The sequence below is a fragment of the Fusarium graminearum genome, chromosome 2 (assembly GCF_000240135.3).
Source record: "Fusarium graminearum PH-1 chromosome 2, whole genome shotgun sequence".
Classification (NCBI taxonomy): domain Eukaryota; kingdom Fungi; phylum Ascomycota; class Sordariomycetes; order Hypocreales; family Nectriaceae; genus Fusarium; species Fusarium graminearum.
Window position 1 is genome coordinate 849,515 of NC_026475.1, and position 16,185 is coordinate 865,699.

Here is a 16,185-nt window from a genome sequence, read left to right on the forward strand (position 1 = left end):
ACATATTAGCAACAGATTGTGTCACTCTGGTTTATCTTGAAACAGAAGCTGGAATTCACCCACAGCGGATGGAATTTCGACTCTTATTGCTTGGTGGATTGCGGAGTTTTGTTGCTGTGGATGATGTCTTGTAAGATTCAAGACAATTAAAGCACGGGATGAATGAAACAGTATCATGAAGGGGCTGGCAGATATGCGAAGTAATTTATAGCAACCAAATACTCTGTCATTGTGTAGTCAGACTAGGTAGTCTGAATAGGTCGAAATGGATAGATAACCACCTATTTTTAAGAATGAAAGTGAGCCTACACATGGAAGCAAATACTTCTAGTTACCTTATTTGTGAAACTGCCTATGATTTAGTAATACGTTAGATGGCGTGATATCGGAATACCCCGCCATCATTACTATCTATTACATCACTGAAGCTTTCGACAACGAGGAGTGGCAGAATGTAAATTAGTAGTTCTTACATCTTCGAAGAGAGAGTATATAGCGACCTGACATCCACACAGAACTTTTCTCTCGCTCCTCAACAGTCTTTCAACAAGAGGAATTGTTTTCAGAAGACTACTTCATCTACTGTATATCATGGCACTCATCGTGGTGGTGGGAGCAACCCGTGGCTTAGGTGCTAGTGTCACCAAGCAATATGCCGAAAAAGGCGACAACACCGTATATGGCACGACGAGATCGTCAGAGGGGCCCAAAGACTTCTCTGCAGATGTGAAATGGCTTACTGACATTGATCTCATGCAACCCAATGTTGGCGAGAAGCTCGCCGACCTCTTGGACCCTTCCCGGCCGATTGACACCTTGGTGAGTACTGTCTTCCGCTGCAGCAAGAAACCTCAAGTAAGGACCAAGTATCTAAAAGATTAGCAAAGATCATCACAGCAGGCTACTTTGCTACAGAGGACTTCACCGTGGACGAAGGCCCCGACTGGGAGAAAGAGCAGCGCATGTACACAACCAGTTCTATCGCCCCCGTCTTCATCGTTCATCAGCTCGTTCATAAAGGCCTTTTGAGAAAGGGATCCAAGGTAGTGCTCGTGTCCTCCGAGTCCGGCAGTATCGCACTGCGACATCCCAAGGAGGGCGGTGGCAACTACGCTCATCATGCCAGTAAAGCTGCTCTCAATATGGTAGGCAAGCTACTGAGCCTGGACCTTCGAGACCAAGGCATCATTGTCAGTATCGTACATCCAGGCTTTATGCGAACTGAAATGACAAAGGGCGTTGGGTTTGACAAGTTTTGGGACGAAGGCGGAGGTGAGACACCATCGCGGGAACCAGCTACACGCGAAATCATGCGGCGACTGACAAGGGCATGACGTATTAGCCGTGACACCGGACGAGGCGGCCAAGAGCCTCGTCGAATGGACAGATAAGCTTGATACCAGCAAGACGGGACAGTATTGGGCACCGCGGGGACCAGGTGAGTTGCTACGAACATGTTTTGTGCTATGCTAATGGAGGTGTCTTGTCGCTTCCTCAGGAGACATTGGGACTGCCGAGGTTGTCCTGGGCAAAAACTTGGCTACACCACTACAACTACCCTGGTAAATGAGATAGGACAGAACAAGCCGACACCGTGCTCAAAAGGCTGTAGGTAAATGGATCGATGGGACTGATGTCGTCAACGGAGAGAAGCAGAGAAATTGGAGGTTGGTGAACAAATGGCAAAGATTGCCAGTGGGAGATTAACGCAATTTAACAGGGTTGGAAGCGACGGACTACGCTTCCACTTAGACGAACGAAGCCATCGTATTGTTTGTTGTGGGTAACAGAATCAAAGAGTGTGGGGTTGAGAATCAGGGTCTTTATAGGTCCTGACTAGCATTGTCACGATACTGCATCGGGCTTGGTTGTACTATGTAGAAGTGAAGAACCTGGCTTAGCAGATCGTTAATTTTGAAAGTTATGATCATCATGAAAATCATGACAGCACCCATCCTGACTTGTGCTCAGATACGTATGTTGAGTAAATGAAGTGTTTGAGAGTCGTCACCTGATTAAGATCGGCTATAGACGACGCGAGGCTAATAAGAAGCGTTGTCCTATTAATTAGAGATACCAGAAAAAGAGATGATAGAGCTGCATCTTGAGTTGCAACAGTCAGTCTCTCGTACACGCCGAGGCTCGCGTCTTGACCGTGTTTGTGTTGGGGATAATGTGTCCATAGTCAAGACAATATAATGCAACAGAAACCCATCTCGATGCTACTTTACGGGCGAGTCTCAGATATAGTGCTAATAAGCTAATTATACATTAGATGAGTGGCCCGATATAGCACGCGGTCTCGATTCCCAGTCAAGGCGCCAGCCAAGCCTGGGTATTGTAATTAGAATGCGACTGTTCAGCCGAGTCAGTAATGAATTGGTCATGGGAATACGAGGCTATCCGCATATCTGGATATGCATGTGTTGTTTCACACGGTAAGAAAGCATCTCTATTGTGGCGGGCAATCTGATAGAAATGTCTTGGCCGCACGTCACAAAATCAATCTGATATGAGATCTCAACGGCTGCGTCGTAAGCTTCTGACAGGCCCAACAGTCACCCCTGAAGGCTGGGATCGAATCGACAAAGAAGGTAAAAAAGGAGGCAGATTGAAAAAGTAAATTTGAGCCATGATCGATATGTAACAAGCCTGGAACTCTCGATAGCTGTGGAGTTAGGCTTTGGGTTCTGATGGTTGGCGTCAGGGGTACGTGGATCATTCTGGTGCTAGTGTGAAGGAAAGACTCCATCAGCGACTGCGCTGGGCATAGCGTGCGACAGGCCTATGGTTAAGGGTCAGGGGTAGCTTGGGGAGGGTCTCAGCACCCAGGCCCATGCATGTACTTTTTACCTGGTTCTGTTGGGAAATGCCGGGGATAACATCGTATTCTTCGTGTAGCTGCGAATGATGTTTGCGTCTGGTATCTTTTCGTAATCTCGCTCCTTCTCTCACAGTCTTTGTTGTTCTAACTTATCGCCGCGAAGTGGACGCAGCCAGCGATCAACTACCTAAGAAAACACAACATGCGTTCTTATTGAGGAATTGCTATTAAGCCACGGCGGCAGTGTTAGCGTTGCAGCACAACTTAACAATACCGTCAGCTGCCGCCACTGTTTCCCGCTGACAGGGCTACTGTAGAAGAAAAGACAGGGGCTAAGGGACCTTCCATTTCTTCAGGGCCGATGTCTGGAAGCTTGGAGTAACAAGCAAATCGGCTGATGACCTCTGTCTGTATGGTTCTTGCGGTGCGATCGATACCCAGCCCTTTGTGTGTAATTGGCTACTAACTGAACTGTTAACAGAGCAGCCGAGGAGTGTCCTGAGAGCGCTAAACAGGTAGTTGAAATAAAGCTGTGAGGTCTCGAATTTGAATAGGAACCGAAAGTAAAACAGATACCCATTCACTTCCATGCTTGCAATAAGCAATTGCCAAAACCGTAGCCGCAAGTACCTCTAGGTTTCCCTTCAGATTCCATACCTGACTAGGCATTTCATCAACGTAAATATGCACACAAGACACCCAGGTTAGGTCTGGGCCAAGCTGGCTTGACTCAGCTGAGCCAATTGCAGTCTATGTTGACCACTCTAAATGTTGCTTTTCTCATACCCCCGGGCCCGTCTCTACCGACACCTTCCATGGTTACCCCAACTTTAGGTAGGGAAGCTGACTTGAACTGAACTGAACTGACTGACTCCTTCCCGCCTGTTGTACCTGTCTAGCATGTTCACCGACTGACTTCACCAAAACTTAGCAAACAGGAGCCCCATTTCCCCATTTGTCCTGGCTTTTACAGAAGGTGGTACTCTGTAGTCTATTCGTACTCTTGCCTGCCTCTTAGATTGGTACTGTAGTCAGTTAGCTTCGCCGACGGTTCCCGTGCCTCCATCTTTCTTCCTCTTCATTGATTGTTTCTCCATCTTCTCTCACCTTCAACTCCGCAACATTCACTTTTCTGGCCGTCGCTCAAGTTGCCCTCGGACGCTCCTTTCTTGTGATCTTTACCTTCTCCTGTCTCTCAGCAGCCGACTGTCTGAGATTGACTGTTCTTCATTCTTTTACCACAGCATTGTTGTTGGACATATACAGGACGAACGTCACACTACGCATTCTGGCAACTCATTAACACCCACTTACGGCAACATATCGCTCACGCAGTATTCATCGTCCCGACTCTATTCTATTCCATTCTGTTCTCCATCTGGCTCTCGGCCATCTTATTTAATCAGTACCCAAGCTTGAACATCTTGAACCCGACGTCGCTCTCAAGCTGTATCACATTCCTGTTTCCGCCTACCGAAGCAGCCTGCCAACCGCTACCGCTATCTCTTCAAGTTGGCCATCAACCATCGCTCAGGATACACCACACTACCTTGTCTTGACGTCGGCTACAAACCTACTCTGTACTGGAAACGTCTTCGGCTTTCGCTTCCAAACATCAAAAATTTAACTTGGCTTCACCACGATCGAGCCTGCCTGGACCCTGAAATCACTACTTTGCTATACCCTACCCCTGTTAGGCGACATCGTCCTACACACTGCCCAGTGGTCAACTCGCTGCCCCTGCCAGTCCCGCCTTTTGAGCCCAAGTTCAACAGCCGCAAGCATTGACCTGCCCCGCTTCGCCCATTTGCGATTCGCAGCAGACGACCCTAACTGGTTGAACTACACAGGCACCCGCAAAGCGAACGCCCCTTCATCGGTATCTTTTGCTGTTGACTTCACGGGTTCTTAACCTCTCCAAAAAAACATTCTGCCAAAAAGCCGAGCATTTATTCGCACGCGGTGGTACTGTACCACTTGACTTTATAAGCTCAAGCGATCAGACCTTTCTTCGACCCCACGGGTCATTTGAATCTTGGCCGGTACCTTCCACCGTTTGGACGATCACACTACACGCAGCCAGCCCCTTTCCGAGCCCTGGACCTTTGACCCGCCCTGTGCCTGAACATAGTCGAACGGGGATTCAACTCACTTTCGGGTGGCGTACAGTGTTCCTATAGACCCGGCATGACGCTAGGTCTGAGCTTCTAGGTCAAAGGAATTTAACCCATCCTAAGCTACGTGCTTTACCACGCCCAGATCTTCACAATCCAACACTTGGCGCGTTGCTACCAATCTTGCTTTTCGCCAGCTAACGTCTTATCTCCCGTCTGTATACGACATCTGTGACGCATTGCCCAACTCTGCGTTGCAACGGTGACGGGACAACCTGTCGTTTTCTTCTAACTTTAGTCGATTGGCTCCGCATCCTCTCCTGGATCTTCGAATCAGAAACACATAGCCCAAGCTTGACCCCTTTGCAATCATGTCTACTGCACAATCTTTCCAGTCTGGTAAGCGCCCGCCCCTTGATTTCGCTTTGATGTGATCTGCGACAATCACTCCATGCACAAACTCTCCCCTCCCCCCAGTTTCGCTTGGTTTTGCACCCGATAGCTGCCAAACGTTAGCGCTTGAATCTATGCAAACAAAAAGGATTGGATCCAGAAAGCAAGATTGGATGGATTGCGAAGCAACTTCGCGGAAGAATACATAAACGAACTTGGTTTCCGATCCACTTGGCTGGCTTTATTCTGTGTCATGCTGAGGAGATTGTTTGTTTCATCTTGGTCCATCTGTCGTCGTCATTACACGCACGCGCCCGTTTGTCTGGCAGCAAGCTGATAGTTTTCTTGGAAGCAGGCGGCCAATCTCCTGGACTCACCCTCAACTTATCCTCTAACAACCCCTTCCGCAATCGCGCACCATCTCCAGCCAGCGCCGACCTACTTTATTCTAGCAAACCCTCTTCTCCTTTCGACGACCCTCCCCCACGACCATTATCACGAAACCCATTTCTCGACTCGCCGCCTGTCGATTTACTTTCCCAACCTCTGAGATCACCGGGCGCCATGTCATCTCACTCAGATTCCAAGTCTCTGTCAGCCGAGGAGATTTTTGTACGTATTGAACAATCCTTCATTCTTACTGTCGTCGACAACTTGACGGAACCCATTACATATCTACTCTTTTGGCCACAACTACTATATTCCCGTGCTAACGTGTGTGTATAAGCAGAACTCTATGACACTAGACGATTCAAACCAGAATCAAGCAAAACAGCAAGCCCCTCGTCGACCGGTAAACGGCCCGCCACCCCCACGACGTGACGGAAATGCACCCCCACCTCAGGATGGCAAGCATCGCCCAACGCGTTCTCAAGAAGAAGCGCTTCGCGCTCGCAGAATGCAAGGAGGATCCGGACATCGACCTCAACAGAGCTCACCGCAAAGAAAGGACGCACCAAGGCGCCCCCGACGAAACTCTGAATCCTCTCTAGTCGACTTCGATGCGCGTCCTATCACAGATGAGGAGAAACGAATGATCGAAGCTGCCAGACGACGTAAATACGAACAGCAGCGCCGTGGAGAGGGCAAGGAACGGAGCGAAAGGAGCGACCGTGACCGCGAACGTGAACGTCGTGAACGAGGTGAAAAGGAGAAATCCAGTCGCCCTAGTCGTAGGATGGACATTATTGACCAACTTGATGCCACAAGCATTTACGGGACTGGAGGTGTGTCTTTTTCGTGTCCACATCTGCTTAGTGTTTGCTAACATGATCAAGTTTTCCACCATGACGGCCCCTTTGACGCACTGAACCCTCACCGAAACCGCCAAAACGCAAGGCGTGCGCCAATGCAGGCCTTCCCCAAAGACTCTCTTAATAACTCACTTGGCGGTGCTGGACCTCTTAATGCCCGGGCCGACCATTCGGTTCTCATGGGCAATGCTACAGAGGAGGCGTTCAGAGATTTCGCCGCTCCCGGCAAGCCCAAGAAAGAGCCAGCCATTTTCGATGCTTCGGGTCGTGACAAAATCGTCCACGGTGACGAGTCGGTTGGTTTAGGCACGTCCACATTCTTGGAAGGTGCACCTGCTGCACGAAGTGCTATCCAGCGCCATCAGGCCGAGCAAGCCCAAGAAACGGGCGAGGGCGGTCTGCAACGAAAGAAGTCACTGGCACAGCGCATCCGCCACATTAACAAGGGTCCTCGAGACTACAACCAGTCAGGTCGTGAATACACCAGAATTACACCCGACACATACCCGACAGCTGCCAGCACTGGCTCTGACAACAATCCATTCTTTGCCGAGTTTGGTAAGGGAGAGGAGAGCATCAATGTTAGACAACGAGACGGATCTATGTCAGCCAACAGCCCTCCAGGAGCTAGGCGCCCGTCTGCTGGTGCGGTCTTGGAGAGACGAGTAACGACTGATGCGACCACCACACTCGATGAGGCCCCAGCCAAACCCACAGGGCTTATGGGACGAATGAAGAGTCTGAAGGGCCGCAGGACTCGGCCAGAAATCCCTAGCAACGGTCCTGGTGTGCCCGGAACGGCCGTTTAGTGGAGGACAGGTGCCGGGCGACTCCTTGACGCAGGCCGAACTTCAGCACGGCGGCAGTTCAGGCAGGACAGTCTTTTAGAGAACGACAAGGAAGACACAAACGAGAGTGGGTGGAACAACGTTCTTCCCACACGGGACCAAGAAAATGCGGCGCCAAGGGACATGGAGAGATCTAGAACATACCCTTCGGCTCCTACACAACAAGCCGAGCCATTTCGGTGTGTTGCAGAGGTCCAGAAAAGTCTCGAGCGAGGGCGTACTAGTCCGAGGAAACGGTATGAAAATGCCATGAGATAGATCTGTCTGGTCTATGCAGATGCAGACCAATGTTTCGCCCCCCTTCTTTTTCTTTTCTCCTATTGTTTTATTTTGCTTGGGTGAGGATGACAGCATGGGTTATAGGAAAGGAAACCCCACGGATGGGGTTGCTTGTTCAGTTTTGGAGATCCAAATCAAGGCAGTTCTTGAGAAGCAGAACCCCCAAGACCTCAAAGACCATTGATGGTAATGTCATGATACCAAGGAAGAAATGGGGCTGCAGAAATCTGAAAGGCTGTCATGAAACCCTTTTTTGTATGTTTTATATCAGGACTTGATGTCTAAATTGCGGACGCAGTACTACAAACAAATACCACGTTATTGATCATTGTGTACATTTAAAGACTTCAAGCTATCTGCGTGCCAAGGTCAGTGCTATCATGAGTAAATGATTTTCACGTGAGACTTTCTATTAAATGTAGCGGTTAAATTGACTGAGAAGCGACAATGGTAACGTGCAGTTTATATAGAATATATATTCTTTTGACCAGTTGCATATCTTAGTGCTGGCTAGGTAGGCATATAGACGATAAGTCGTTGGAAGACAGCAAAAAAAGCCAGGCCTGTAAGCTCTTGCCAGCTTTCATCTTCTATCAACGTTGCCGAAATTTTAGTTTGTACAATGAACGCACCGCAGCCTCCTCCCCCACAAGCAAATCCTCACTTTCCACTAGAGCCAATTCCAGCATCGGTTTTGGCTAGAAAAGAAGCCAACAGGCGCGATGCTGTCGCACTCTTGGGTTTCTGTAAGACAGGATGTGCAGTTGTAGATGAGAATGTTTTGCTGGGTGGCTTTGACCGTGCAAGTATTGTGGGCGTCAGCGCCGAGGACGAAGAGTTGGGCGTTCAGGTGAGAAGAAAAGCAAAATTGATGAAATTCCCTTGAAAAGGCCATTTTGCTGATCTTCTTCGTGTACAAGCTCGGCTTCCAGACACTGGCGCATTCTCTATGTGAGGGGACGGTCACGAATGGACTGCTCATCACGCCCAAGCCGGCCAGCGTAATGCTGACTGGCTTGAGGGATGCGATCAAGGCAGAGCTTCAGAAGCGAGGGCATACTGCAGATATCAAGACAAGATTGAGGGAATGTCTGGACAAAGTGATGCTGTCTCGTGTATTTGACCTGGATGGTCTATGGGAAGTCTTGCAAGATCTGGATGGAAGCCTGCAAGTTGAAAAAGAAGGCGCGGTTTTGCCACGCCAAGAAAAGGAGACACAGAAGCAAGATGCAACAGAGGCACAGGCCGAAGAGATTCAGGACAGTCAGGACGACGACGATGAGGCTTTCTCGCCCTTACGGCAGGCTTCACAACCTCCACTTCAAGATGAGAAATCGCCTGGCAAAACAACACCACACCCAGAGTTCATCGTGATGACGAATTTCTCTTCGCTTCTCACGAGCCTTTTTGCTCATCGAGAAAAATCAGCCGCCCGTACTGCTCTTCAACTTTTGGGTTCTCACCTACGCGACCTCTCACGCAATCTTCCATCTAACCCGTTGATTCTTCTGCTCAACTCCACATCATCGAGTTTCTCAGGCCCAGCGTCTACCACAACTTCAACCTCTCCTGCGAAACAAGCCTTTGTCGATCCAACGCTGCGATCCATCTTCAACCCACCCTCAGCTATAGGTTACAGTAGTCGACGAACTAAGCCCAACTTCGGTCTTTCTTTCACTCAGCTATTGGATTTGCACATTTTGTGCACCAGGATCCCCAAAACGAAGAAAGATGCCGAGTTGGCAGTCCAGCCGCGTTCTGGGGAAGAGGCCAAGATGGTATGGGTCGTGGAGGTGCTGTTGGACGAGATGGGTGTTTGGGAAGGTAAGATGGGGGCTAGGACAGGGAGGGAGCAGAGATGGGCAGCCATCGATATTGTGAAGGGGAGGATTGAGCATGCGTTTGATGATCCAGGGAAAGAGGTCAAAGTTCCGAACACAAGTGAAGTAAGGCTTGCAGCAGGATTTGGGGGGTGGAGAGTTTAACGAAGAGTGTATGGTATTAGAGACGGAGTTTGAGGGAGTGGGATTTCAAGAGCCCTGTCTCTCTGTGTTTGAATCAAGAGGCGAACTGATGTATTAAGTACACTCGAGCGAACGTTTATATTAGTACTCTGGGTGATTATGGCCAATGTAATTGTTGCAGTATTATCCAAAGCCAATATCTCAACGGAATGATACTTATCGGATAACCGTGGCCACGTTGCTGAGTTTGAGAAGTTGAACAGAAAACTTATATTTAATTATTTAAATACTTGATGTGCATAATGCCTTCTGAACAATCATAGTTCTGGCCTCCCAACTTCAACATTTGGCGATACCCAAGAAGCACATTTGAACGTTTTGGTAGGACTTGTGACAGTAAAGCCGCATTATATCCGAAAAAAGTAACCAATCATATGCCGACCGCAAAACTGCCCTTTGAAGTCTCATGAGCTTTTCGACTAGATGTCAAGTTACAAGACCCGAGCTGTGGTGCCATTGACAAAACTGCTGCCTTCACAGCCAAAATGCCCAGCTCATGTAAAGAACTGCGTAAGCTACTCACTCAACTGACCCTTGAAAGATCTAGTCTAGTCCGTCTTTTCTAACGCTCGATTGCTTTTATCCAGGCGAGGCACTCGCGCAGTGTCTCCAAGAATCTGAGTGTGTCATGGTCGAGCGCAACAGCGCCGCCGACTGCCTCCGCGAACCCCTCGTCAACACTCTCCCTCTAAAGTGTCGACAGCTGAAGAAGGGTTTCGGCGAGTGCAAACGTGGCATGGTCGATATGCGCAAGCGATTCCGCGGCAACATGCCAGTTGCTTACCGTACGATGGAGCAGGCTGAGGAGGGCCAGGGATACCAACTCTACGCTGGACGGCCGGCATTTGCGGGCGGTGTCAAGAAGACTGACGGAAACGAACCCATCCCCCAAGATTGGAGAGAAGTCGAGAATGAGAAGTGGAAGGCTGAGCAGGCAGCGGTGGCACAGCAGAAGAAATGAGGGATCAGACTTTTGGTCCTAAACCAGGCGGTTCGTTCCCACCGAATCACTACAACAATCAATGATTTACGAAGATCATGTCGGAACTAAGACCATAATATGAAGAACAACAAATCGGAGAAGGCTTTGCTCGGCCGTGTCGGATCAGGCCAGTCTCTGGAACGGTGCATGTGTAGGCGCCTCTACTCCATATTCACCTTTGTACAATATTTCTATCTTGTAGCATACACATACAACCAGGTGCCTACTGTACCTACTAAGGTATCCACTTGTGACCTTCCATCATGCTACATATATCAATACTGTGCTACCCATCAAATGAAACAATCATTTGAGTAGGTGTCAATAGATACGTGAGTATTACATGACCTATGGACCAAAGGCTGCAGTCCCTTTGCGAAAGGTGTAACGTAACGCAGAAAAATAAAAGTTAAGGACGCCTTCAAATTCTCTTCATCCCACATCATTCTCCAAGATCTGAAGTCTGTCCACCCACCATATTTAAGCTTCGAATCTGAGGCTTTAATAAACAAGCACAGCTACCTAGGCATAGTAGTGATGCCAGAAGAACAACAATCCAATCAGTTCTCTAATCCCAGGCCCTGTTTCTGGTCTGCCCGGACAATTGTCCTCCCTTGTACACATCCGTACTTGGCACCATCGATCGAACGTCTACAGTCACAGAAGGCTTGGCATGCCGATTTGAGAATGTCATAAACATGGTTGGGGAGGAACAATGGTGGCACCTATTTCAGGTTCTTTGGTGGGTTTAGAATAAATCTACCTATTCCTCTTCCTTTGCCTGTCCTTTGCATTCCATATAACATCAGCTTGCCTTATCGGGCTATCGTATCCTATCCGCATTGAGTGCTATCGTTTTTGGTGCTTGGAAAGTCTCACCATAGCCGCCTGAGAAGTTCGCCGCGCCAACTGTTTCGGTTGAAACTATACTCTCTATCTACCTGTTTTTCTTGGTCCAAGTCCATCTCAAACCCTACCTACTGACCTACATACACATCAAGTCAGTTCAAGTCAAGTCAAGTGCGGTACCGTCGCCTCGCCGGATTGGGTAATGCCGCTCTGTCCACCAACATTGTCGTCATAGCTGTACCCCCATCCTCAACGTCAATTCGCTTCACTTTCACAGCATCTTTGTTCTCCGATTCGCCCCGCCACGAATCATGGTCATGATGATTACCGCACCACAGCGGCGGTTGCTCGTCCTCCTATCGACCTTCTTTTTCGTATTCAGCATCTTCTACTGCTGCTCGCGACTCGCATCATTGTCCGTTGGACCAAAAATAGTCGAAGAACCAGACCCAGTTCCGCAAGTCGATTTGCTGAAAGCCGATAATCCCATGTCCTACGGAATGTACAATCGACCGACCTACGATGGCATCGACCTTGTCAGAAACCTACCGAGCGAACACATCCCAACACCCAAGAATAAAAGACGGCTGGTCGTGGTTGGCGATATACACGGCATGCTTGACCCTTTCGAGAAACTGCTCAAGAAGATTAAATTCAACCCGGAAACCGACCATGTTATTGCGGTTGGCGACATGATCAACAAGGGCCCCAAGTCCTCTGAAGTTATCGCCCGTCTGATGGAGATCAAAGCCAGTGCTGTGCGCGGGAATCACGAAGATCGCGTAATCCTCGCATGGCGCGGTCTCAGTAGTCAACAGGGTGTCGCAGCCTACCTCGAGTCCGAAAGTGCCGCCAAACATCGAGGTGAAGGGGAGGACCTGAAAACAGCGCGCAGTCTGACTGAGCCACAAATGACTTGGCTCAAGAGATTGCCCGTCATCTTATCTGCCGAGCCTATGGCCCTCTATTTTGTACATGCCGGCCTCGTCCCAGGTGTACCTCTGCCGCAACAAGATGCATGGGCTGTCATGAACATGCGCACCTTGCGCTTTCCCCGCGAAGAGTTTCGTAGGAAAGAAATTGAAAAGAAGCGTAAGCAAGCAGAGAAACAACGGCAGAAGGAGTTAGAGAAGGCACAACAGGACGCAGCAGCTTCCCTTCAGCGAAGATCTATCCCCGGAGCAGAGGGCGCCAACTCGAAGGACCATGTCGCGCGGGCTGAGCCTGCAGAGGTCGACCCTGCAAGCACCGACGAAAACGTCGACTTGGAACGCACCAACCCGGATCGCGATATTTGGCTCCCTATTGATGGGCATGAAGGCGAGCGATGGACAAAAATGTGGAATAAGGAACAAAAGAAGCTACCCGGGCATGAGCGCCGTTCTGTTGTATATGGCCATGATGCTAAGATGGGCTACCAGGAGGATTCATATACTTTTGGCTTGGACTCTGGCTGCGTCAAGGGTAATGCTTTGACAGCATTGGTTGTCCAGGCTAACGAGGAAGGAGGGTGGAAACATTCTACTCACCAAGTTACGTGCAAAAAGGGTTGGTGGTGATACCTGGTGCTTCAAAATAATTATTGATTAGTAGCGATATCATACTCTATAATTAACCATGATTGTTTGGACGATACGGATACCATGGCGGGAAATAGCGTGTTGGATTTGGGCGGCGTTGGTGGATTAGTTATCGGGGATTTGGCTTTCTTGTCACAACTTTGAAACTGGAATCTGTTCATATACTCTACAATATCTAGTCATTCACGTTTGCGTTGCAATACCATGAGCTTTGGGCGTAACATGTCGTCTCGATTCGTTATGTAGCCACTATCTGTTTCCATGGACAACTAATGCCCCTATCAGATCGTGGTTCGCCACATCGCCACGACTTAGGCGAAGCTATGTGGTTTTAGACTAGAGTAGGTATGTGGTATAATCGGTAACCTCCAATAAAGATCGCGTGTAGATTCAAGCTCATTGCTCGCAATCAACTCGATACGGCTTCTTCCCCGACAAGAGTTTTGTAACTTTTAAATCATTTTCTTGGCTTATCAAGCGCATGTAACTTAGGAGAGCTTCTCCTTGAGGATGCCCTTGAGGGTGACAGCATCGGCAGCGAACTTGCTAATACCCTCTCGGAGCTTCTCAACAGCCATCTGGTCCTCGTTGAAGTCGAAGCGGAAGAGAGCCTCGTCCTTGATGTAAGACTTCTTCTCGATGTCTAGAGAAGAGGCCTGGGAAGCATCGAGCTTCTTGGGAACAGAGTCAGAGGAGTTGAGGAGGTCCTCGAGCAGGTTAGGCTGTTACAGATGTTAGCATATGTTTCGGTCCATACTGTTAATGAACATACAGAGATAGTCAAGTAGTCACAGCCAGCGAGCTCGGTGATCTCGCCAGTGTTGCGGAACGAGGCGCCCATGACAATGGTGTTGTATCCGAACTTCTTGTAGTAGTTGAAGATCTGCTTAACAGACAGGACACCAGGGTCCTCCTCTTTGGTGTACTCCTTCTTGGTAGAGGCCTTGAACCAGTCAAGGATACGGCCGACGAAGGGAGAAATGAGGTAAGCACCAGCCTCAGCAGCACCAATGGCCTGGACGAGAGAGAACATAAGAGTAAGGTTGGTGTTGATGCCGTGGTCACGCTGGAGGATCTCGGCAGCCTTGATACCCTCCCAGGTAGCAGCAATCTTGATCAGGATGCGGTCCTTGGAGATACCTTGCTCGCCGTAGAGCTATGGAATTGCGTTAGTACCGTTGCTAGTATATCTTAATGCTGCAATAACTTACCTCGATAAGGTGGAGAGCCTTGTTGACGGAAGCTTCGGTGTCGAAAGAGTAACGAGCGTCGACCTCGGTGGAGACCTTGCCGGGGATGATCTTGAGAATCTCCTTGCCGAACTCAACGAGGAGGCGGTCGAGGGCATCGTCAACCTGCTGGTCGACAGAGCCACCCTTCTGCTTAGCGTAGTCGATGGCGACATCGATCAGCTTGGCGTACTCCTCCTTCTTGGAGGCAGCGAGGATGAGAGAAGGGTTGGTGGTAGCATCCTGAGGCTTGTACTTGCCAATGGCTGTTGAGAACAGTAATTAGCATTGTAAACTCTTATCATATCATGTCACGTCATATCATGATTATCATGACGAGATTTGTCGAGTGGGTAAGAATGTAGTTTTGCGTCGAAACAATAACGTGGTAGACTCGGGAATTGAGAAATAAAGTTGAATACTAACAGGCAAAGTCACCTAAGGGGAAAGAGTTAGCATAGCGCTTTATAGTGTCAGAGAATGCGGTAATTACCAGAGTCAGACACAACAGTCTATTGCGGTGTAAAAGCAATGGTTAGCTATCAAATCGTCATGAACAAATGGTTGTGAAAATGAGCCGCAGAAGACAATCAATCATGATGTGGCCGAGGTTGAACAAGCAATTGACTCAATTAATCCAAGTCGTCATTTCATACCAAGCTCAAAGATGATGCTCGTTCTTTGCTCTTGGTCGCGATCATTATGGCATGGAGGGGCAATGGTGGGGTGACGTACAGTGCCGGTGGCCTTGAGCTGGTCGAGAGCAGAAGACATGATGAATAGTATTAAGTCGTTTGTATCGTGAAAAGTTTGGTTGAGAGATGTGAGGACAAGATGAATGAAGAGAAAGAAGAGAAGAGAAAAAGGATGAGGGAGCAGCAACCTAGAAAAAGATTGGGGATTCCACCGAAAGTCGGGAAGGGACCTGACGTACACAGGATGACCGGCGCCTTCTTCGCTGTTCCTCTTTGCCCCTCCTCCCATCCATTCCTGTCGGTGGCAGCTACGTCGAGTGCCCCGCTTCTTACCAGGGAAGTCACGACCTGGACTTGGGTACCTTACTTCATCTGCCTCACCTCAACCAAGCTCAAACCTCAGTTACAGCCGCGCCAGCCAGCAACGCTGGGATGAGGTGCCTGTACCTCTAGGAATTTATGCAATTGGTAGGTACTCGATACCTGAGTTTTATATCTTCCACATTACCCAATCGTATTGCGTGTTGTTATGTTTCAGTCAACTGTCATGACATGACCTAAGCTTTTTTCACCATCAGTCATTCTCTCCTAACCTCTCACTCATCTCTTCAACATCCAACCTCGACGACATCGGTAAATTTACATATCCATTATTGTCTTGGTAATCTTTATTGTCCCCACCACTTTACTTTACCCTCACCTCAGTCCAAGTCGGACGAGGCGGACAATCAACCCCCACCTCACAGTAGCTAAGTCGCTTCAATGGTCCGGCCAGACCTCGCTGTGTCCACCGAGACCCTCAATGATGTCGTTAGCACCTGGACATAGAATGCCGTGGATAACTAGAGCAAGGTACAGACAGTGCAGCGCATCCAGTAGCATACATAGCAAGATCGATAGTTTGGGGGTGATTAGGTGGTTTATATTTAGCCGCTTCTTTTTGCCTGCTGGCTTGAGTACACATATTGTGGCAGTAACGGACATATTGTAATTATCCGCAGGGATATCTGCTCATGCTATATCGTATCTCGCCGATATTGCGCCTTCGGATTCACTCACAGTGGCTACAATTGACTCTATATCATCCTGCTGAATTATAAGACAGCAGCGGTATT

General features: G+C 48.9%; 6 protein-coding genes across 6 annotated transcripts; 5 read left to right on the forward strand and 1 right to left on the reverse strand.

Annotated features, from left to right (window-relative positions):
- Nucleotides 1–591: 591 nt before the first annotated feature.
- Nucleotides 592–1,566, forward strand: FGSG_08727 (uncharacterized protein; the record flags this gene model as incomplete). Its single annotated transcript, XM_011321702.1, has 4 exons — nt 592–819; nt 888–1,272; nt 1,343–1,438; nt 1,499–1,566. The coding sequence occupies 4 exons, from the start codon at nt 592–594 to the stop codon at nt 1,564–1,566; spliced, it is 777 nt and encodes a 258-aa protein (XP_011320004.1).
- A 3,563-nt stretch (nt 1,567–5,129) lies between these two features.
- Nucleotides 5,130–8,053, forward strand: FGSG_08726 (uncharacterized protein). The gene is made up of 4 exons (XM_011321703.1): nt 5,130–5,337; nt 5,687–5,943; nt 6,062–6,557; nt 6,609–8,053. Exons 1-4 carry the CDS (start codon nt 5,310–5,312, stop codon nt 7,391–7,393), a joined length of 1,566 nt encoding a protein of 521 aa, XP_011320005.1. The 5' UTR covers nt 5,130–5,309; the 3' UTR covers nt 7,394–8,053.
- A 280-nt stretch (nt 8,054–8,333) lies between these two features.
- Nucleotides 8,334–10,048, forward strand: FGSG_13309 (uncharacterized protein; the record flags this gene model as incomplete). The annotated part of the gene is made up of 3 exons (XM_011321704.1): nt 8,334–8,561; nt 8,632–9,535; nt 9,999–10,048. The coding sequence occupies 3 exons, from the start codon at nt 8,334–8,336 to the stop codon at nt 10,046–10,048; spliced, it is 1,182 nt and encodes a 393-aa protein (XP_011320006.1).
- A 136-nt stretch (nt 10,049–10,184) lies between these two features.
- Nucleotides 10,185–11,071, forward strand: FGSG_13310 (uncharacterized protein). The gene is made up of 2 exons (XM_011321705.1): nt 10,185–10,245; nt 10,323–11,071. Exons 1-2 carry the CDS (start codon nt 10,221–10,223, stop codon nt 10,694–10,696), a joined length of 399 nt encoding a protein of 132 aa, XP_011320007.1. The 5' UTR covers nt 10,185–10,220; the 3' UTR covers nt 10,697–11,071.
- Nucleotides 11,072–11,415: 344 nt separating this feature from the next.
- Nucleotides 11,416–13,125, forward strand: FGSG_08724 (uncharacterized protein; the record flags this gene model as incomplete). Its single annotated transcript, XM_011321706.1, has 2 exons — nt 11,416–11,459; nt 11,802–13,125. The coding sequence occupies 2 exons, from the start codon at nt 11,416–11,418 to the stop codon at nt 13,123–13,125; spliced, it is 1,368 nt and encodes a 455-aa protein (XP_011320008.1).
- A 212-nt stretch (nt 13,126–13,337) lies between these two features.
- FGSG_08723 (transaldolase) lies at nt 13,338–15,265 on the reverse strand. Its single transcript, XM_011321707.1, has 6 exons — nt 15,111–15,265; nt 14,869–14,887; nt 14,802–14,813; nt 14,358–14,641; nt 13,919–14,302; nt 13,338–13,868 (listed from the first exon to the last, which is right to left on the reverse strand). Exons 1-6 carry the CDS (start codon nt 15,147–15,149, stop codon nt 13,635–13,637), a joined length of 972 nt encoding a protein of 323 aa, XP_011320009.1. The 5' UTR covers nt 15,150–15,265; the 3' UTR covers nt 13,338–13,634.
- Nucleotides 15,266–16,185: the final 920 nt, after the last annotated feature.